The sequence below is a fragment of the Cavia porcellus genome, unplaced genomic scaffold (genome assembly GCF_034190915.1).
Source record: "Cavia porcellus strain 051 isolate PalLab524CR breed Dunkin Hartley unplaced genomic scaffold, mCavPor4.1 scaffold_28, whole genome shotgun sequence".
NCBI lineage: Eukaryota > Metazoa > Chordata > Mammalia > Rodentia > Caviidae > Cavia > Cavia porcellus.
Window position 1 is genome coordinate 18600026 of NW_026947511.1, and position 23319 is coordinate 18623344.

Consider the following 23319-nt stretch of genomic DNA (forward strand, 5'->3'; position numbering starts at 1 on the left):
TCTTAGTTTCATAATATAAATTGATGTTACAACATTTGTATTATAAAACTTTTACATAATATGTGTTATTATTTTATAACCAGTATCTTCAATAAAGGAAGTAGTGGTAAAGGTTGTTTCCATGTTCGTTCTCTGGCCACCATTATCTAAATTATTATTGCTGATATCTTATTGTATGTATTAAAATGAGATTCTAGATTACTTACAGGTTTCTTTGTATTGTGTATTGAAGGCATTTCTCAGAGATGCTGGATTTCATCTGACTCAGTTTCTCTGATGATTTTTAAATGCCAAATAACAGCTTGAGAACAAATGTTATTGACAGTGTGAAGTACAGTCTCTCAAGGTTCGCAAAAGGCTCCTGTTTAAAAAAAAAACTTGACCCAGTCAATGTAAACTTTGGTTTACCATAAAAGCAATTTGTGTTAGAAATCCATCTTCAGAAAGATATATGTAACTCACAAATGAATTACACACATATCAAAATGTAGAATGTCTCAATGATCTACTTGGGTTCTTACAATTTTGTTTTAGGAGCTGCTTCCTTTGGTGCTGATGTTTGAGTTACCAATTGCTGGAATTCTTCAACCAGTTCCCGATCCTAATTCCCCCTCTATTCAGCACATATCCCAGACGTACAACATTTCAGTGTCATTTAAACAGCGTTCCCGAATGTATGGTGCTACTGTCATAGTGCGGGGGTCTCAGAATAACACTAGTGCTGTGAAGGTAAATGACCTAAATGGTTCCTGACATCCTAAGTGTTACGAATCATGAAAATTTTATTTTTAAGGGATGCGAGACTTATTTTATTTTGTAATTTTTATTTATGTTCTTTGGATTTATAGAATATAATGTATTTTTCTGTAGCTGTTAGAAGATCAGTAGACTTGGACAGTTGTATTTTATAAGATTATTTGCCTCCCTCCTTTTCTGTTAGGAAGGAACTGCCATGCTGTTAGAACATCTTGCTGGGAGTTTAGCATCAGCTATTCCTGTGAGCACGCAGCTAGACATCGCGGCTCAGCATCATCTCTTTATGATGGGGCGAAATGGGAGCAACATCAAGCATATCATGCAGAGAACAGGTGCTCAGATCCACTTTCCCGATCCCAGTAATCCACAGAAGAAATCCACCGTCTACCTCCAGGGCACCATTGAGTCTGTCTGTCTTGCAAGGCAATATCTCATGGTAAGCTTATTGGAATTAGTGTTGGAGTATTTTTATGGAATTTTTGAATATATTGAGCAGTATGACACTCACTGTACTAAAGCTTTAATTTAGATTAAACATAGAAGCAGTTACAGTGAAATAATCGACTGTGACGTGGATGGAGAGTAATTATTTTTATCATATATGTTGTACTAATGAGCAATTTGCACTGAACAAAAAAGTTTTCCATTTAAACAGAAAAGTACAAATACTAAACTTTATTCTCAAAGATATCTTTTGGTGGCCTGAAATATTTATATACACCATACATTTCTGTAATTTAATAATTACAATTTAAGCCATAAACTTGAGTATTACCTGTTTAAAAAACCAGGAAGTTTATAGTTCAATGCAGTTTCTGATTTATAATTTACAATATTTCTTTCCTTCCTATGTTCCTTTAAAATCCCCTTTTATAGGCTGATACATAGTAATAAATTAGGTGGGTATATTAAGAGGCTTACAAGTATTATCAAAACACCCTGTATTCTCTTGTTCAATGCTTGATCTTTAGTGACATTTAAATTAGCTATTATTTTGCAGATCTTTGCTATTACTAATGTGCAGAATGCATTTTGGGGAAACTTTTGAGAAAGTCCAGATTCGTATTATTGATTTCATTCTGACAGCTGAAAACTTGTTCTTATCATGAAGGATTATAATGATTTTAAGAACTTTATTTTCGGTGAATGTTTTCTTTTTGGGGCAAGTTTATTTTATCAGGCTATTTCTAGAAGGTACATATCTGTGAATTGTTAGAACTGCTGTTCATATTTTTGTAAGCTCTTCAGATGTACATTTTGAGTAAAGTTTAAGTAAACATTTTCCAACATTTTGATCAATTATGGATTCACATTCATACTGTGATCATACCTGTCAAAAATACACATGTGCAGTGAGACATATTGAAAGATAAGGTGGGATCCATTAAAAGGCTTTCCCTTTACTCTAATCACCTTTTTAGGTAGTATTGTCCCTAGAAAAATCATTTTTATCCACAAATGAAATGACACACATTTTATTTTAATATGTTTGACATTAGTTTCTCCTCAGAGATATACATGAACTCAAACAATCAGTGGCTGGCACTAACTAGGATCCTACACATCAGAAAGCATGTCCTGTGGTTCCTGAACTCAGTAGATTAGGGGCAGGAAGAAAGCATCAGAGAAAAAATTTAAACTAAACTGCAGTGCTGACGAGGGCAGGCAAAGGAAGGGACATAGCAACATATCACTTCCAGGAGGAGATGTGGCCTGAGCTGCATCAGCAGGGAAGTGGGACTTAGATTGGTGAGGAGGCCTCTGATAAGCAGAGACAAGTACAGGATCCATTTAAAAGATAACAAAAAACTACCTGCCCTGGAAGGGGTAGGCGTGCAGACAAGCAGATCTGTGTGGGACAAGCAAGCCTGGGCCAAAATGAGTTTGGGTTTTTTTAAAAATGTGCTTTAAATGTAAGTCTTTGTGCAAGAGAACAATATCATTCCTCTTGATGTGACTGAGAATCTCATCTCTATTATCACCCATAAAACCGAAGTCAAAGAAGGAAGGAATTTTCCAAGATGGAGAGTGAGTAAAAGAAAATACAGGTCCCAAACCAGAAACTTAAGGGATATAATTTCTTCTTCAACATTATTTCTATGTCAGCCCTTCAAGCTATGTGAAGATAGGTTACTTGGCTTTAATACTTTGTTTGGCTCTATAAATCTGTTAAATATTGCATTATTTCTAAGTGTGTTCAATTAGCAGGTCTTGAAATGATTAAATCCTGTGTGATCTATCGTGACATTTTCTAGGGTTGTCTTCCTCTTGTGTTGATGTTTGATATGAAGGAAGAAATTGAAGTAGATCCACAATTCATTGCTCAGTTGATGGAACAGTTGGATGTCTTCATCAGTATTAAACCAAAGCCAAAACAGCCCAGCAAGGTTGGTTCAGTGTGGATCCAGAGAGTTATGTATCGTGCATACTCTGTGCAGTTTTATTTTGCATATAGTGTTTGCATGTGCATGGAACTCATACTCTAATATATAATGTCATTTAATTATATCAGTATGCTTTTTTAACAGCATTCATTTGGTCATTTTCTTCATATATTCGTTGGTTTTGGAGTTTATTTTTTAGTAACTGTCATTGTTCTATAGATACATTCAAAAGGCAGAGTAAGCCTTTATCCTTTAATTTGAAGATTGCTAACATTAAGTTTTTTGTTGTTGTTGTTACCAGAGTGTTGATAGAGTTATCTTATATACTATGTATATGTGTGTGTACATAGCCAGTGCAATCCAAACTATACTTAAAGTACTTACTATATCCTAGCCACTGTGGTCACCTGAGGATTTAAATAGCAGTTGCTCATTCTTTTTCAGAAAGACAACACTCTCTTCGAACTTCTCCTCTGAGATGTTACAAAATTTCAGTAATTACATGTATTGTAGAAAAATCAGTGGTATAAATCTGATACTATTAAGTGCTGGTGAGAATGTGAGGGAAAAGGAATCTTCCCAAATAAACATTGTAAAAATTGGCATAGCCCCTTTGAAGAGCAATTTGGGATTATCTGATTTCACTGAAAATACTGATTCCCTACATGCAGCCATTCTGCTTCTGTACACATTGAAGATACCTTCACACCAGAAATGAAGCAGCAAGAACGGTGCTGCATGGAAAAATCAAACTGCATGATAGCATCTATTAAATGGTAGTAGCATTTATGTATATGTATGTGTGTATGTGTATATATATGTATATATACACATATACACATTTATATGTAAGGGTCCACATGAAATCCCAGGAGGAGGGAAAATAGACTTAGAAAGTAAATGAAGGGCATGTTCAATTTCTTCAGTAAAACTCAAAAATTAAAAATCAATCCTTATTCCAGGTGCTAAATACATGGATGCTGTATTAATCTTAGTTTTCTATGTTGAAAAAAAAAATACTTTAAGATACAAAAATTTATAAAATGTGACTGTGTTAAGTTTGTGGAGAATTTAGGAGAAAAACATTTCTGAACTAAATTGAAATCTCCAATGTACTTGGTAAACAGTTGTGACTTCCATTTTTTTAAATTTCTAAACTATAAAGCTGTTATATATCCTATATAATAGCTTATTGTGATATGTATTTTATATATATTATATATGTGTAAATAATATATTTAGTATCCACCTGTAGAAAAACAAACTTTCTTAAAGACTTAAAAGAAATATAGTACTATTTCTGTGAACTTGATATAGTGAGTTTAAAGTTAGAGAGCAGAATGCGTCATGAAGCTTTGTACTTGGTTAATCTATAGATACCAGCACTAAATGAAGAAGGCAGAAGAAGTATTTGAATATTTATCCATATAAAAATAGACAAGGGCAGGCAGGGTTTTTAGCTCAGTGGTATAAGCTCCTACCTAGCAAGTGCAAGGTCATGAGTTTGATCCCTGGTACAAAAAAGAAAAAAAATAGACAAGGACAAGAAAATTCTAGCTCAGTAGAAATAGCAGATGTCAGGGACAAATTTTAGGTGAGAACTCTGAACCCATACAATGTTCCTAGCTGGCCTGACTGTGACTACTCTTCAGCTGGCTTTGCAGCACAATTTTCTTTACTATCCATTGAAAGCATAGCCCCTTGTGTTCCTGCTTTCAATTTACTATATTAGTGCATCGCAGGGATCAAAGATTTATTTGGATTTTTTTAAGCCCTAAGCTTTGCTTAGCTATACCATCAATGAAAAATAGAGGTACCTTAAAAACTATTAGCTAGTAGGCCATAAATGTCAAATGTAGGTGGTAAGTGACTGTTACTGTGTCATCTGAATTACAATAACAAGTTTAATTTGTGAAGTGGGGAGTTAAAGTAAAGACAAGAGCTGCCAAGAGACCCGAGTCCTGGCCTCCCTACAGGTGTATGGAGACCTTGACTAAATCTCTTAGCTTCCTGAATATAAATAGTGACTCCCATTCCACATGTTTTTGGTGAGAATTGAGACATTCAGGCAGTTTCCATCCTGATGCATGAAACACAAGACACATGTAATAAATGGTGACAAATATTTTGCAGTTTTACCAGAAGGGGTGAATCTAAGAAATGAGTGGTTAGAATTTGCAGCTTATTTTAAAGCAGCGTTAATGTATCCCCTGAGTGGCATTCTTATTAGCATTTTCATTTTCCACCCACCTTCTTCCCCACTGTTCATTGTAGACTACTTGCATGTCACTTTTTCTTTTCCCATTATGTGTTTTCATAGTCTGTGATTGTGAAAAGTGTTGAGCGAAATGCCTTAAATATGTATGAAGCAAGGAAATGTCTCCTCGGACTTGAAAGCAGTGGGGTTGCCATAGCAACCAGTCCATCCCCAGCATCATGCCCTGCTGGCCTGGCATGTCCCAGCCTGGATATCTTAGCTTCTGCAGGCCTCGGACTCACTGGACTAGGTATAAAATTTATTATTACAGTGCTTCTCAGTCACTGGGAAATGTTTATCTGGTCCCCTGTTACCTTTCTTTCTACCATTTGGGTCTACATTTAAATTCTGTTTTTTTTAACTTTTTCTTCAAATCCTTGAGATCAGGTAAAAAACAACAAAATTTTAATCTATGTATTCTTCTTCTGATTTTTTTCCTTTTTGTTAAGCTTTGTAGATTTTGGTTACCCAGATTCTTCCTATGTTGACATAAAAAATCAAGGTCTGGCTGTTTTATTTTCATTGGCTGTGTTTGTTCTTCTAAATTAAGAATGCCATTGAGGTTGAAGTGAGCAGGCTGACTGTAATTTATGTGTTTGTTCTCTCTTGCATTTGCAATATTGCCATCAGTCCCTAGAGATAAAGATTATCCAGTTTACTTTCAAAAAGTAATTGCAAATCTGTGTGAGGGGTGGGGAGAGGAAGAGGGAAAACAATCAGAACACCACCCCCAGCATTTAGGCTTGCCAAGCCCCGATGCAAAGGAAGCCTGGCCTTTAGCCACCAAGGAAAGCAAATGAACCTGTATTCATATCTAAAGCAAGGAACAGAAAACAAAGGAGTGATTTCGTCTTCAGGCGTTAGCTTGTTAAGAAAGCAGTGTGAGCCGCCATTCATCAGGATGATGTCAGAACCTCATCACAGGTCTGCCACTTCACAGGCTGGAGTTAGCTGCTCCATTACAGTTAGACCAGGTTCACCACTTTCTTGCACATTTCACAGCTACCTTTATGTAAAAAGCTCATGCAATAATCCAGGCAAATTACTCTTTCTCACAGTGCTGATTTGAGATAAAAAAAAAAAAATACACAGAGCACTCTTTAGAATTTGTTTTTTCTAATTCCTGATTTTGCTTTTAAAAATGTGATATGGTTATAGCAAGATTAAGACTCCAATAAGCATACTGTTCTAATAAAGAAGAATTTTTTTTCTTAGTCCCTAATCTGCCAAAGATTCCCCATCCAAGGGAATGGAAGAGTCATAATAAGATTACGGTGCCTGTGAGCCAGGAGATGCCAATCAAGTCATTTAGCAGAAGTCTAATTTGTCTTGCACAAATGAGAAAAAACACAAGCAAAGATGCAGAACAACTGAATTTTAAAAATGTTTTCTTGACTGTACCTATCCTGTAATACTGAATATTTTATGTGTATTCCTGGAGACATGTGTACAAATACACATTTTATCTTAGAACATATTTAAATGCTGAGAGAATTTTCATTATTTAAATCAAGCATTGAATTCTTCAAGCTAGAAAACAAACAAAGAAACCAGCGATGGATAATTTTTCTCAGGGAAGTTTCATTAATGGGAAGAAGCCAAAATAATTTGCATGTGGCTTCTGACATATAAAAACCACTTCAGGTAGCTCTGCCTGACTACAAAGGGGCCGTGTCAATTCTACTCTCTCACAGGCAAACATTCCCTAGTCACCACTAAATGTCAGTGGTTTGAAAATCGTTTGTTTGGAAACAGATGAGAAGTTAGCAGAAAAAAATGAGTGTGTTTCTTGAGCAGAATTTTGTCATCTGAGTAGTTGATGTGAATGTAAAGAACCTGGTGGTGCTCAGGTACTCCCGCTGCTCTCCTGGGTTGGGTACATCTGTCCTTCCTTTTCAGATAGCATCTATTTGTGGGTAAGCTGCTTCCTGAGTTGGAGGTATATAAAGAAATGTTTCATGTGAATATATGAAAGAAAACCTTCCACCCATATTTTATAATTTAAAAATTCCAGATTATATTGATATGCATTCCAGCTGGCCATATTGGTGCCACCTTTATTTTAAAATCTTGAGTTTGTGTGTATTGACTTCACATTCCTTTACTGCAGGTCTCTTGGGGCCCACCACCTTATCACTGAACACATCAGCAACCCCAAACTCACTCTTAAATGCTCTGAATAGCTCAGTCAGTCCTCTGCAAAGTCCAAGCTCTGGAACCCCCAGCCCCACCTTATGGGCACCACCACTTGCTAATACTTCAAGTGCCACAGGTCAGTACCATTTAATTATAATCAAAGGCATATATTCTTAGATATTACTGTTTTTTAAAATTTATAAATGATTCAATTTCCTTAGGGAAAAATTTTGGCTCAAAGCATACTCCAACCAAACAGAAGTTCCTCAATGTGTAAATTAATTAAAGCAATGGGTTTTTCACACACATTATATACAATCTCAAGTGTGATAATAAATTAGGAAGAGTGCAGCCTACAGGAGCAGTGGCAAAGGCTTGTGAAGGTTAAGGACCTGAGAATTAGGAAACATAGACTCTGCTTGCTTGGTAGTCACATGAAATGCAGCTCATTTCTTCATCTTCAGGGAGGCACCTTATTAAATATTAACTATTCTTTAAGGTTTGTCTTCATTTTAACATTCATTTATGGTCTTGTAGAAATGTTAAACCTAGAGATACTAAAATAGAATTTTCTTCTGAATTTGCAACCATAAAACTGTTTTTATTGTTATTAGTAATAAGTCGTTGATGCTAAGAGTTTCCTAATATCTGTCTTCATGAACTGTTTCCACAGGTTTTTCTGCTATTCCACACCTTATGATTCCATCTACCGCCCAAGCCACATTAACCAATATTTTGTTGTCTGGTGTGCCCACCTATGGGCACACAGCACCATCTCCCCCTCCTGGTTTGACTCCTGTTGATGTCCATATCAACAGTATGCAAACAGAAGGCAAAAAAATCTCTGTTTCTTTAAATGGACACGCACAGGTAATGCTCCTCTGCTAGAATGATCTGATCCACAATGTTGGTGAGAGAGAAGTCACTTGTAACATGTTTCAGTCTTTACTGGAAATAAATCTTAAATTGTCAAATTATGACCATAACTGTATGTTATCTTTTATTGTTTTAGTCTCCAAATATAAAATATGGTGGAATATCCACAACATCCCTTGGAGAAAAAGTGCTAGGTACAAATCACGGTGATCCATCCATCCAGACGACTGGGTCAGAGCAGGCTTCTCCCAAATCCAGCCCTGCAGAAGGTCAGGAGCGATAACTTTGCCTGCATGTCAGTCTGGTGTGTTACCTAGATAAAGGGGGTTGTGGAGAGTTGGCATGGGGATGTTGAGTTGGTGTTACTAACCAGCTGTCACTCATCCTACCTCAACTGTGTGGAAAGACAGTATCTTGAATGAAATCACAAAGAGCATAGTGAAAAATTACTTTCCCATCACGTTGGACCTTCCTAAAGCATTTTTATATAAATATATTTAAAATATATACCTAGTCTTTTCCTTTCTGCCTTGTGTATATTCTTTGATCTCCTTTATATCTAACACTCTTTATTATTAAAAAATTTGAGGGTCTTCTCTTCAACTTGAGCTTGTTTCTGGCCTGCATTTGTTCACAACTAAATGCTATTATTCCTGGGTTTGGCTGATAATGTCTCTGCAGAGCTGGGTTCTGTTTTCCTTGTTGTTGTTGTTGTTTTTGTTTTCCGTTACAGATAATTGTCGACTGAGAGATGTGTTGTTTATACCACATACACACACACACACACTCTTCTTCTCCCTTCAGGGTGTAACGATGCTTTTGTTGAGGTAGGCATGCCTCGAAGTCCTTCCCATTCTGGAAATGCTGCTGACTTGAAACAGATGCTGGGTCCCACCAAAGTCTCCTGTGCCAAGAGGCAGACAGTAGAGCTGTTGCAAGGCACAAAAAACTCACACTTACAGTATGTATTTTAATACTAAAAGCCCTCGATTGTTTAAAAGGAAATGTGTAACAGGCCAAGTTCATTCTAAATTCATTTAGCACTCTTTAGCGTAGGGCCTAGAGCTCATCTGTAGACTTTTCCACTTCTCTTCATGATTATCTTTCATTTTTTAAAAAAGAGAAATTACGTCTGGTAATTTTCACCCTTGCCTAGATTTTTTATAATCTCTCCCCATTTTTGTTGGGTTTGTTTATCTGTATCTTCTAAACCATTTGTATTACTCTGAAATTAACATTCTGTCTTCTCTTTGGTAATCAGCAGGGACAATTTTATTTCTGTTTTTTTTTTTTTTTTTTTGCTGCTAGAAATTTTCCCACTGTGAACTGTCTTTCATTTGACTTCGAATTTTTCTTAAGCTATTGCTCCTTTTTTTTTAAGGTAGATAATCGTAAACATTTAATAAATGCTTGACAGGATCATTCTTTTATTTATTTCAAATTGCATTGCGTATAAATACATGAAGTTTGATAGCTAGAACTCCCATACCATAGCACGGTCTCCAGTGTGTCCTCCTTACTCTTTTGCCTCCTTCAGTCTGATTCCTTTCTTTTGCTCTGTGATGAAAGGTTTTGCTTCTATCCAACCCATCCACTTGTTTTCCTCTACTCTGTTAGGATTCTCTCTGTCTCCTTCCAGAATACCAGATGCACAAATTAGTATATGTAGTATTCCCTCTTCTGGTATACTAAAAACAATTTGCTTTACAAACCCTGATCTTGTTCAGTTCTGCTTTATCTGTTTTTGTTCACATGGAGATGATACCCCAAATTAACATTCTGTATTACAAATTGGAAACATGCCTTTGCTTTTTTCCATCTGTTGAACCACTCGACACACACACTCTTTTCATTCATTCTTGAGCTTGTTCTGGCCCTTTATCTGTCTCCCACCTGCAGAGCAATGTCCTGCCATGAGGCTCTCTTCAGCTGTGGCTCCCTCTCTCTTTTTTTCCTCTAGTAATTTTTTGAAAGCTGGAGTTTGATCTGGTCACATTCTGGTTAGCAAGCACCAAGGGCCTGTATTGCCTGCTTCCTTGCCTTATGCTCTTCACTCCAGCTGTCCATCTCCTGGCCTTTGGTGCCCTTGCGATGCCCCGTAATTCCCTATTCAAATCTCCTTTGAAGACTGCCAGCTTTCCTCAAGCAGAATTCACTGCTCGTACTTTTGTATTCCGACTGTTCTTTCTGAACTCCTTTAAATTCCTCTGGCACAACCACTGAATAGTTCAGTGAATACAACTACAAACAAATGAATAACACAGCTCTTTGACTGATACTATATATTCCTATTTTATTTGAGCCTAATGATGGAATTGGATTTGAACTTGAAGTGCATGTGTCCTGCATATATCATGGGTTGTAATGCCGGTATGCTGTTCATTATAAGAATCACTTTCATGCTCTGCCCATCCCTCTAAATGAGTTTGGAGAGTATTTCTTATTTATTTCCTGCCTTTGTTATATTATATGCATCTCACACATGAGAATTGAATAATTTGTATGCCTTCAGATTTACTCAAATTCTCTTTAGACTTTATATGCCCACATCATTGATATTTCATGGATGTATGAAAATTTGAAATCTTGTCTGGACATCTATTATTTCTATACTGTATGCAGCATATTCTGTATAATGTACATGAGTGTGTATCATGAAATGATTTCAGGCTCTGGTCCTGGATTCTGAGTGCCTGACTTCAGAGGCACCTTTACCACTTACATTAGAAGTTGGCTTGGGTAGGGTACTTCCCTCATCTGTCAGATGGGCACAGTGGTACTTATGTCATAGCGTGGCTGTGAAGACTAAATGAGATAAGACACATAAATAGTTCATGATGGTGAGCATGCAAAGTAAATGTGGCACATAGGAAACATTTAGTTCCTTTGTATATATAGTGGAATGCTAAATTCCAGTCTCTATTTCACAGCAGCACTGACAGGTTGCTCTCAGACCCTGAACTGAGTGCTGCAGAAAGCCCGCTGGCTGACAAGAAGGCTCCAGGGAGTGAGCGCGCTGCGGAGAGGGCGGCAGCGGCCCAGCAGAACTCTGAAAGGGCCCGCCTTGGCCCACGACCATCGTATGTCAACATGCAGGTAACAGAAATAAAATAGGAAAGCCATTCAAGTGCAGGGTGCTGGGGTTAGGTGTGAAGAATTCAGTGAGGTTCAGCAGTAGTATAGAAAAGAGCTTTTCCTTCTGTGCTGTGGCCCAGTGAATGAAATGTAAAATTTAAGCTTAAGGGGTTGAATTTTTAAACAAATTAATAGTAAAAATGATATGACGTGCTTTGTGTCACTTTGTTATTATGCATATACCATGTTCAACTATTACTTGAAAACATTTTAGATAAATATAAGAGACTAAATTCCTAAATAATACTCCATCATGGCATCATCTTGGATACATAGATGCAACATTATTCTGTCTGTGAAAGGAGTTGTTAAATTCCTTTGCTTTCATTTTGTGTTGGTTATGAAAATTAATGCAAAGTTTTAATTTTTTAAAAGTAGATGCTGAATATACTTAATGCGTACTGATTTTAGACACTGCCCTTAACAGGGCTGACATACTCATTTTCAAAATATTAGATTAATTACTCAAAGTAAGTTGCTAATCATGAAATGAAGAAATATTATTTTCATATGGATCATCATATGGAAGACAGTGAATTTGTGCTTTTAGAAATTCATAAAATATTTTAATTTTCATGACCGAAAGTCCTAGATAGACTTATCTACATGATAGTAAGGGATTTATCTTCCTCATCCTCCCACCTGCAAAAAACAGGAAAAACTTTTCACAAAATCCTGAAAACAAAACAAAATGTGTCATAGGTAGGTCAAAGAAATTAGTTTATGGAAATAAATTGTACTATTCTTTTTCCAGTGTGAACTACAATTCCGTCTCCCTCATCTTTTTTTAATCATTGCATCTGAACATTTTAATGAGTTTTTAGGTGATTCATTAAATTTAAAGTCATATCCTTTATAATGTAACAGTGTTTTAAAAAAGGCATTTACATCATTTACTCTGGTGAGTTTACTTTCAGTTGATATAAATTGAAATTCTCTGATTTAAGACCTAGCTGTAGATTTTGTTCTCTTGTGGTTTTTCTTTTCTGTCCGATTCTTGCTTTCAGTGAGTCGATTCATGTCTTTCTTTTAGGGTCGATGAGAGTGTTCTCAATATATTGTTAGCACTTACATAGCATGCATGTGCCTGTGCCCTTAGTAAATGGCTGGCTCTTAAAATCACTGAAAAATCAATGATAATAGTCACAGAGCATTCACTGAAGACAAAATGGCTATTTCCCAGACTTCTGTGACAGAAAGTGGAATCTGTCTCCTGCCTGCTGGTGGGGACCATATCTCTTATCTCTCTTTTCACACTTCTGTCACTTCCTAATTTATTTTAGTTCTTTCCTTATGCATTCCTAGGACTGAAAGTCATTGAGTACCAGGGATCAAGGCAGGTGCTTATGCCGCTGAGCTAAATCCCCAGCCCCCATAAATTGTTTTTGATTCATTACCATATTCTTTCACATAACTCAGCAGTTTTCTAACCACTAGGCACTCAGTACATACTTATTGAAGAGATGAATTTAGCTCTTTCTCTACAGTTAGCCCTTGTACGTTGGTAATTAAAAGTTGAACTTTAAATTTCAGTGACATTTTGGACCTAGGATTTCAAAAAACATCAACATCACTATCTAAACAACTGACGTTATCTCCTGGTTTACTGTTGTGTCTTTCATTAGAGCACCTCTGCTAGCTTGTCTGGGGTAGCCTCTGCTTGCTTTTTATCATCTCAGGCTAATCATTAGTCACAAAAGTGTTCTACATTAGACCGTATATTCTGTGAGCACCGTGCACTCCATGGTATAGACTTCTAGGGGAAGAGTAGAGAGCCCTTGCTAATTGATTTTTAACCTTCCTGGGAGGGCTTTGAGGCAATCTTAAATCCGTTAGCTAGTTCCATAGCGGGAGAGTTGAGAGAATTAGGTTGGCATCCAAGATGTAGCTGTATTTACATTACTTTCTTCAGAAAGATTTGCTCCTGCACAGGCCTCACTGAATCATAGTTACTTATTCAGTGTTAATGGAATGAATGCATAATATCATCCTAGTCCTGTACAATAAAAGATAATGCAGTTTAATTCTATTATATTTTTTAATGTTATAGAGTAAAGCCAGACAATTTGTTTATCTCACATGAAAAGCAAAGACTATGCCAATTATTCTAATAACTTCTTAAGTTATCTTGAGATCATACCACTTCAGATCTTGCTTACCTATCTGAAGAGGGGATTTTGAGACAAAAAGTAGGACAGTAGATACTAGACTGTATTTTAGTAATGTGTATAACATAAACATTATGGGTCATTCATTATAATTTAGCATATAGGAACGCTGGTATGCTAACTATTCTTAGTACTGTAAATACGAATTTTTTATTCTTTTTAAAAGAAAAATTCTAACTCTTACGACTTTCATGATTTCTACTCAGAAATAGTAATTATTCTAATTAATTGGTTTTGCAGTCATGTTTAAATTTCTCATGCTTGCATTGGATTTCTGTCATATCACAGTGCAAAGCTTAGCATATGTCTCAGACAGATTCATGGACCATAGTCAGGACCTTTGTTCTCCACCCATCAGATATTGGCAGGATATTTGAAGAGACTGGCAATAAGGACATTTTCTCTGTTTCATTTTCAGGCATTTGACTATGAACAAAAGAAGCTATTAGCAACCAAAGGTATATGACCTCTGATGATGTAAAATTTGATTGTTTTTCAGTGCATTCAGAAATATTCTTTTGGTATTCATGAAGAATTGAGAAATTGGGTGCTTATAAGAAGAGAATAAAAACATTTGACTTCACGTTACACAAATTCTATTGAGGTTGAATTTAATTTGTTGACTATATTAAATTATGTAGCGTTTTTTTCATTTTCATTTCTTTGTGTACAATGTTTTATGAAGGTATTTTAGCTGTTTTGTATGAAGAAATAATTCTTCACATATATCAAAGAAATCATCCACATCTTTAATATTTTATCTAAGAAATGTTAAACATACCAAGAATTTGTTTTATATTCTCATTTCCAAAGCTATGTTAAAGAAACCAGTGGTGACAGAGGTCAGAACACCTACAAATACCTGGAGTGGCCTGGGGTTTTCTAAGTCCATGCCAGCTGAAACCATCAAGGAGCTGAGAAGGGCCAATCACGTATCCTATAAACCCACCATGACAACTACATACGAGGTTTGTAGATGCTTTGCCCAGTTTTCCTTTTTGTTCTCTCAGTAAAAGAGTAAGTCATCTCTCTCAACTTTCTTTATAGCCATAAGGAATGATGAGTGGTGATTCATTTCTGTTTCTGTCATTGTTAACTTTCTGTTATAAAGCTGATGCAATCCTTTATTTTAGACTTTTTAATGTATCTCTTTCCAAGCTGTTAAGGAGATGTAAATTTGGATGTCTGTTGGGGTGGGGGGTTATCATTAAAGACAGAATAGGACTAAGAGTAAGCAAAGAACAGATGTAATATTCCATAAAAATATACAAAGGGTTCTTTTGTTTGAGGACATCACTCACAAGGCCACCGTAGGGACAAAAGGCAAGTATTCAACAAAAACAGATTTTCAGATATGAGTTAAAAATTCAGTGGATTCAGATGTGCCAAGAACACAGTAGGAAGTATCTCAAACAAGAGCTCCAAAATTTTTATATTTCCCAGATGTTGGCTAAGTGCACAGAGTGAGACTGGAAAGCTGGCATAGTAGCCCATGGAGGAGGGACCCAGAGTCCCACACTCCTCAGCCAGGCTACTGGTGACTCACTGAGCAGGCGTTTTCCATTTGATAGTGTCAAGTCTGGGCTCTGAGCCTCAGGGAGCTGAGGTGGGGCTGGAGGGTGAGCCTGCACGGCACGCAATGCTGGGAGACTACGCAAATCAAATGTGTCTGGAAATGGTTAATGCAGGCAGCATGGTGTTCAACCAGAGCACTTTAGCTTGAAAAACAAATACTGGATAAGGGTTTCATAATTGTTAGTCTAATAACTAGCACTTGTAGAATGACCTTTTCTCCACCCATTTTCATAGTAATGAATTAGACTGTTGATGAAAGGCAAGAGCAAACATGCTGAGATTTTCCTCCTTTGTCTTTTTAAGGAAGTGAAGAAGAAAATACTATAGAAGTGCTAAGAAGAATAGTCTTTTGATGACTTTCAGGTCAGAGTGGCTAGTTATATTTAAAAACTGAACCGACCTTCTGCAGCAAGAATGTGGGAAACATTATGAAAATTTTTGAGGCAGTAGGAGGTACATTTGCCCTCCTGCCATTAGAGCCCGGAGGGAACATAAACATCTCCTTTGTTAGCCAAAACCTGAGAACTACTGTGCTGATTCCTGGACTTTGATCCAACACTCCTATCACCACCCTGCTTCACTCACCCTGGCTTTTGGCAAAGTGAAGTGTTAGGTTATTGATTGTGTTTCTATAGTGTGTAAGAATTTTTGATTCTAGAAATACACATTGAGTTCTCTTTTCTAAGATGGACAGTATATCAAGTTGAAAGTGATGATCATTTTAGTAACTTAGTGATCAAGCCCGTGGGCTGTGGGGTCTCATATCTCCCAAGGAGATAGGGAGCTTTGGTGAGTGATCTTACTCCCCTAAGCCTGTTCTCTCATTTGGATTGTACTGAGGAAGACACTGGAGAGGGTGTGTGGTATTTAGCGTGGTGCACAGTAAATTCTTAGTTATATCAAGCAGCTGTTACTGTTCCCACTGGAGAAAACTGAGAGCCTGCTAAAGGATGAGATTGTATGTATGACTGCTTATTGGTGGAAGTAACTGCATGTACAAGGTATGCTTTTTCTACCCAAAGGGATATGTCAGAGTATATACAAGCATATAGTGTATTAACAACAATTATCTTCAATCACATTCATTTAATTCTTTGTGATTTATAAGATATTTTAACTATAAGCTTATTCAGTCCCCCATAAGCTCCAACTGAGGAAAGATGGGGCTAGGATAGATAAGAGTACTCCTCAAGGTGATGGTCAAAGAGAGCTTGAGTTCATTTTACAGAATTTCCTTCTATACTTCTTCATGATTCACTCTGATCTAGAACCATGTTACCATATTTTTACAAGCAACATACTTTTGTAGCCTAAGAATCATTTTCAGAGGAGGCTGAGAAGAGGAAGGGGATTAGAGGAGGAGGAGAAAGAAGGTAAAGGAAAGTGAATATGACTAAAGTATGTTATATGTGTATTTAAGTGAAACAAAACATTCCATATAATTAATATGCACTAATAAAAATTGTTTTAAAGTCATTTAGAGCTCTTGATAAAAATGCAGATACTTCCTTCAGGTTCTCACTTAGCAGTGAGGGAGTAAGGGCAGAATCAGGATAATGCTGACCTGAAGTGGGCAGCTCTTAGGAAATACTGCTATAAAGGGACAGGGCACTAAGGAGGGGAATCGCATGGGAATTCAAAACAGTCTTCTGCTCCAGCTGATGACCAAGGTCAAATAGACTACTTTCTATGGCAGAAATGTACCAGAAATGACTAAGTGGATGAATTCCTTTCTTTGGATGACTTGGGCTACCTTGGATGTCTTTGGATGGCTCTACCATCCTGGCTGGTATTTCATAGGCCACTCGCTGAAAGTTGGGGAGTCATAGGGAGGACAGGTATGACCTTAAAATGATGCTGAAGAAAAGATAGGCGCTTACTTAAGGATTGGTACTCTCAGTTCTGTCTGGGACTTGAACTTTTCCACAGGCATTCCAGATTTACTGAAATGGAGAGAAAAGCCCCTTGCGTAGCATGACCTGACTCTTTGCAGCAGTTACTTCCTGCATGTGGACACCGTGCCCTTTTTCCTCCTGCAGCTCAGAAAACAGCAGTCAATGCTGATTACATCTATGAATTACAAAGTGAACCAAAATCTGGAGAACAGTGGAGAAGAATATTTTTATTACAATACAGACAACATGTTTATAGCACGAGGTGTTTACATGGTAGAGTGACTGTAAACACCTTCACACTCCTTTTCCTTACTCTTTCTGCAAGGAAAACCAAAACTCAGTCAGCAAGTAGAAGAATAATGCTCCCAAAGTGGCAGCATATTTGGACAGCAGATTCTGATGACAGAGCACTGTTCGCACATTGTGCCAGGGACCAAGGGTTTCCTGATCTGGGAAGTTTCCTTGAGGCAAGAATTTGATACTTTGGGCCCTCTATTCATTATTATTGAGAAGCAAGTCTTGAACAGTTTTTTCCAGTTGTTGGACAGCTATAAGAAATTAGCCCATACAAGAGAGCTTCTTTAGATAAAAATCAGACACTTTCAAACTTTTTTTTTTTTTTTTGCTCAAAGATGCGAAAGTGTGATTGTTTCCACTTGATGTTATATTGGGACACCAAAAGTCAAGCTGCTTCTGCCTGAATCATCTCTTTCCCATCATCAGTGATACAAAGAGGCTTGGGATTTCCAGCCTCCCTCTCCTGCTGCCCTTTTTAAACCACCCATATCTAAAATCATAAGTAATGGTCACATATTTTCTAAAGCAAAAATGGCATAGGAAATCAAAAGTGGTTCTCAACTACCCAGTACCAAGTGATGAAAGTTTTGATTATAAAAATTTTATAAATCATTGAAGAGTAGAGGTGAACTCTTTCTTAGTTAATATGCACCACAAGGTTATTTTTTACTTAATGTTTCCAGAAAATACCTGTTTAGTAGGTCTGTTACAGCTAAGTGAAATCGGTGTAGATTTTAGAGTAGTGGGGGTGTGTAGTTATATACCATGTGCTATATGCTTTTTTAAAGCTTAGTGAGAACAGTGACTTCCAAATTTGTATGTCTCCTCTATTGAAGCTTAAAATCAGAGCCACCAATCTGATACCTCTGTCATGCAGTCTAATAAGATGTTCAAACTTTGCATGCTTACATAACATGTAGCAACTCATTAATGCTTCTGGTGAGTACCATGACTTGAGCATGTTTCTTATTTTTCTTGTTGTATTTGGTTTATCTTTGTTGAGGTATAGTATTAAAGATACTTTCATTGGGAAAATTCATTTCTGGGTCTAAGAAGCCTTCATTTTCCTGTATCCCTTTCCAAAAGTCATCAAAGACATCTTACAGATATCAGAAAGGTTATCATTATGTGATTCAATCTTTGCAAAAGATATTAATCATCTTCTATATTTCAGACAAAGTTCTTTGCTGTAGATATACAGGACTGGGAACTAGCTGTGAGTTCTCAAAACAGAAAGTAAATAGGTTAGAGGAGCATTAGAGGTAAGGTGGGAGAGAGGCCATTTCTGGGATACCTCAGCCCATGCTAACATACAATGGAAATTGAGGAGCTTATTATGAAGCCTCTGCCCCTGGCAAAGTACAGTGTAAACAGACTGTCAGACTTTACACAGAGGCATGATTTGTTCTAATTTTCATCTTTAAAATCTCAGTCTTGTCTTGTATACAAGGGATGATGGGACAGGAGCAGTGAGAGTGTTATCAGATGGCCATTAAGGTGTCAGCTGTGGAGATGTACAGAGCGAGGCAGATTCAAGACACACTTAAAGATACTGACAGACCCCACTAATGGAGTTGAGGTGTTGAGAGATGGAGGAATCATGAATGAACCTTCAAATGTGAACTAGAAAAATGGATGAGTGGAAGTGTAACTTGCTGGGATACAGATGTTCCTAAGTAAGGAAAAGGTTTGGGTAGCTGGTAAAGATGAGTGATAGTGACATGGTTTGAAATGTGCAAAGGTTGAAGCACTCACTAGACTGCCTGATTGAGGTGTCAGATCAGCAGCTCTGATTTTAAATTTCAAAAGAGAAGATATTTGAAGATAGAAATTTGGGAGTCACTGTGCTCACTAAATTTTGAAAGAAGTTTGGGATTATATGATGAAAAAGTGTAGAGAGAGAAGAAAAGGTGTCCTACAAAACCGAGATCCAGCTAATTCCATTTAGAATGGAAAAGACGAGGAACCTATAAAGGATACAGTGAGGTAGATGGAAAGCCTGCGTGCTGGGGTGTGATGGTACCACAGAAAGAAATGTGTAAAGGAGGCTATAGTCAGCCACGGTTATGCTGTGGCAAAATGGAATTAAGTTCTGTTTGACTTGATTTGATTTGATTATGTGTGAAGATATAGACAGCTATTTTGAAGAAAATGAGAGACATTATAGTAGCCATTGTTGATCTCCTCCTGTCTTGTCTTGAAGCCCTGTAATGCTTTAATTGTTTTGCTTTGATTGGTTTTTTTCTGTTTTTTTTTATTTTATTTTATTATGTGTGAAGGTACAGGCAGCTATTTTGAAGACAATGAGAGACATTATGGTAGCCATTGTTATTTCTTGTTTTGATATACTATATTGCTTACATTGTTTTGTTCTGATTTGCTTTATTCTGTTTTTTTTTTTATTCTCTTTAAAATAAAAAAAAATGAACAGCATGAGGTTCTCTTTGAAGCTCCCAATGAACATAAATCTTTGAAAATCCTTGAATCTTGATATTGAAGATACAAAGAATACAAAGTAGGGTACATGTAATATATTGATTAAATAAATTTAATACATAATATATGCAAATTTAGTGCAAACTCTGGAATGTTTGCTATTTTTATTGACATTTTAATTTTGGAGAATCTGAGATAAACTATTCTAGTATTTTTCATTTGTTAGATTGTGTAATTATATGGAGGAGATAAACACAGGAAATTCCAGATCCGATTCCAGTTGGTGATAATTAGGTTGGGTGCTTGATTCTTCTCAGAGTATTGGATGTTCCTGCACTTCATCCAATTTCTCCTCCTATATGAAACTAGGCAAAGAAACTTTGCTATGCAAGGTGAAGTTTTGGTTTGTGATTTCTGAGAATAGAAGACATTTCAACCACTACTACCACATTTTATAGGAAAGATTCTTTATTTGGAGGCCTCTCAGAATCCTGTTGGGTACCTTCATACTCAGGTTCCAGTGGTGACAGGAAAAAGACTTCAGGAGTATATTATCATATCTTGTTGGTTGTTGAAGGACAAAGCCATAGGAAGGTAACACAGTCTCTTCCTGAGATTCGACATGCAGTGGGAAACAGTAGAAGTGTATTGCAATGGTGTAATTTGTATTCATTTCTCCTCCCACCATGAGAAATCCACTTCATTAAACATTTCCTTCTTTGACTATTTACAGGGCTCATCAATGTCCCTATCACGGTCCAACAGTCGTGAGCATTTGGGAAGTGGAAGTGAATCTGACAACTGGAGAGATCGAAATGGAATAGGGACCACAAGTTCCAGTGAATTTGCAGCTTCTATTGGCAGCCCCAAGCGTAAACAAAACAAATCAAGTGAGCTTTGACTTTTATTCATACTTTAGATATAGTCAGCTCAGAATGTGTTCGTTAGTTTGAGGTAATGTTAAACTATAAGCTTGGTTCTGAGACTTCAAATATGTGGTCTATCTATGTGCACCTCCACTGTAATGATGGCCTTTGTCTCCCAGTGAAGTGGGCCAAGTAGTTCTCCCTGCTCGCTGTGTTTGGTACATTTTTCCACCTTAGCATCCTGGAATGTGATGTTTTGTTTGTCTTCCCTCACTATAGAATTTGAGTGCCACAAAGCAGGAATCGTATTTATTTAACAAACATTTTTTAAATGCACTTTTGTCAGGCATTCTATTAGACCATGCCTTTTTATTTTTTTCCCCAAAAACCTAGCAGAATATCTGACCTTAGTAGGTAGGTTGCAGTGAGTGACCAGGAAAACACAGGGGCATGGCAATTGATAAAATTATCATCAGCTTAGTATCTTGGACCATTGAAGAAAGACAACACTGTGTAGCTAAAAATAGTGAGTAGCACGTTTGACTTTCATATACTGACAAAATGTAGCCACATTAGTATAAACAGAAAAAAAATCACATTAAAACATGTGTTCCGTCTGTGCAAATAGACCTGAGACTGCAGATGCATCGTGTTTTGTGTATAACATACTTGTGCCTCTTGGCTGTATAAATAGGTAAACAGATAAGGATCAGTGTAGTCATCACAAAATTTGCTCTTCATCCCTTTTTTCAGAGTTTTGTCAAATTTGGGATTCTGAAACATGTAGGGTAGAATATTTGAATAGTATTTGAAGAAAGGCAGACTAGGCCAATGCAGTTGATACTTGGTAACAGCCCGTTGTCAGTCAAGCCAGCCACTTGTCAGGAGTCTCGGATTTGAAAAGACCTATTGTGATACTGGCCAAATCTAAAGGAGAAAGCCCAGTCATTCCCAAGCTACAGTCACTAGTAGTCTGGAGACCTCCCATTAGTAACTGGCTGGATTCTCTACCCCCACAGGGTGATTGATCTGAGAGGCAAAGGTTGATGCAAGGCAGAGACGTTGGGGTACAAATGATGTTCAAGCTATAGCCCAATCTAAGTTAGTTTTGTGCTTTTCTTCTTTATGTTTAGTTCTCTCTCTTAATTTAACATTAGATAATTAGAATTGACTATACTACATAATTGAATTTGTTTTGGGTTAAGATAGGGGACTCACTAATAAAAAGGAATAATTAAAGAAGCCCAGTTGTGTATCTTTATCAGATATTTTAAAATAATAGGGAAATTTAAAAGAAAACACAAAACTATCCATCCTTATAATAGAAATATGAGAAAAGTCATGGGCCACCATAAACACATTTATCACTAAGCATATATTTTCAGACATCTGTTCTTTAAATTTTTGCTGGCACATCTCACTTAGCCTAACATATACAAAGTATTTCTTTTAATTAATGAGCTATCTTATATTGTTTTTTGGATATTCTATATCAGCAGAACAGTTTAATCCCCATTAGACCTGCTTGGAGTGCTCAGTAGCCACACGTGGCTTCTCCCTACAGTTTTAAATTATTTTTCTTAATACCGTTGTCAAGTCTCTTTGCTTTGCTTTTCCCTGGGTGTCCTTGTTTTGTCAGTTGCTCAGATATCCTTTTTAGAAGTTCTCCTTTTCTTCTCCAAGACGATAAGTTTCTCATTTGGACAATTACATGGCCAGCTTACCAGTGCCGTCTGCATCCTGCAGCCTAGTGGTTGGTGTGGTGTGCTCATTGCTCCCTGCTTTGTGTCACCGTTGACCCCGTGCCTCACTCATCCTTCTGCCTAATCCTTTTGATAACTTGGAGGCCTCTACTTCACCTTTAAAAGATGCCGTGTCTTTAGGACTCATCATCCCAGGGCTTTGAACATTCTCCCTCGTTGAGATAAAACATCTGTTTTTAAGAGAAAAAGAAAACCTTACGGGAAAAATTCCTTCTAATGGAGACACATAAAGGACTTCTTAGTTGAAAAATGAAAACAATTGGAGGAAGTGGTTGACAGCACCTAAAACCAGTGCAAAACAAGATACTTAGGTCTGGCAGATGAATGAACCCCTAGAGTAGATCCGATAGGCTTAGCTGAGTGCGAGTGCTTTCCTCATCCTCCCCCTCTCTTGGAATCTTTCCTGAAGCTGCATCTTTGGTTCAAAAGGACAGACTGCCCACACAAGCAAGGCCAGTTGGTTGTTAGTGAAGTAGGAACAGCTGCATGGCTCTGCTGAATCCTCCAGAGCAATATGTTTGTGTATTTGGTGAAATACTTGCATGCTTCAGTGGTCCATATCCCAACCTTGCTTGTCCCTTGGCCTGAAAAAACAGTGTGGTATAACCCTTGCCCACCAGATTAGTTGCAGAGCCAAGGCAAACTTCTGCATTGCTGTGTAAGAATGTTCCTCAAGAGACGGATTCATTTTTATCATAAATTAAATCGGGAAACTTCAACATCATTCTTACGAGTTCATATATTACTCCTAAGTTTAGAGGGACTCTATTTGGTG

At 37.1% G+C, this 23319-nt stretch overlaps 1 protein-coding gene across 3 annotated transcripts in view; it reads left to right on the forward strand.

Annotated features, from left to right (window-relative positions):
• Positions 1-23319, forward strand: part of Bicc1 (BicC family RNA binding protein 1) — a 270554-nt gene that overhangs the window by 237228 nt on the left and 10007 nt on the right. For 2 of the 3 annotated variants that reach the window (XM_063239523.1, XM_063239525.1), the window contains exons 7-18: positions 535-729; positions 941-1192; positions 3012-3143; positions 5461-5647; positions 7508-7669; positions 8207-8403; positions 8546-8678; positions 9214-9370; positions 11340-11505; positions 14131-14170; positions 14526-14680; positions 20649-20805. In XM_063239523.1, the coding sequence (XP_063095593.1) occupies positions 535-729; positions 941-1192; positions 3012-3143; positions 5461-5647; positions 7508-7669; positions 8207-8403; positions 8546-8678; positions 9214-9370; positions 11340-11505; positions 14131-14170; positions 14526-14680; positions 20649-20805 (1933 nt within the window). The remainder of the gene's footprint in view (positions 1-534; positions 730-940; positions 1193-3011; positions 3144-5460; positions 5648-7507; positions 7670-8206; positions 8404-8545; positions 8679-9213; positions 9371-11339; positions 11506-14130; positions 14171-14525; positions 14681-20648; positions 20806-23319) is intronic. The other variant, XM_063239524.1, reaches the window with a different exon arrangement.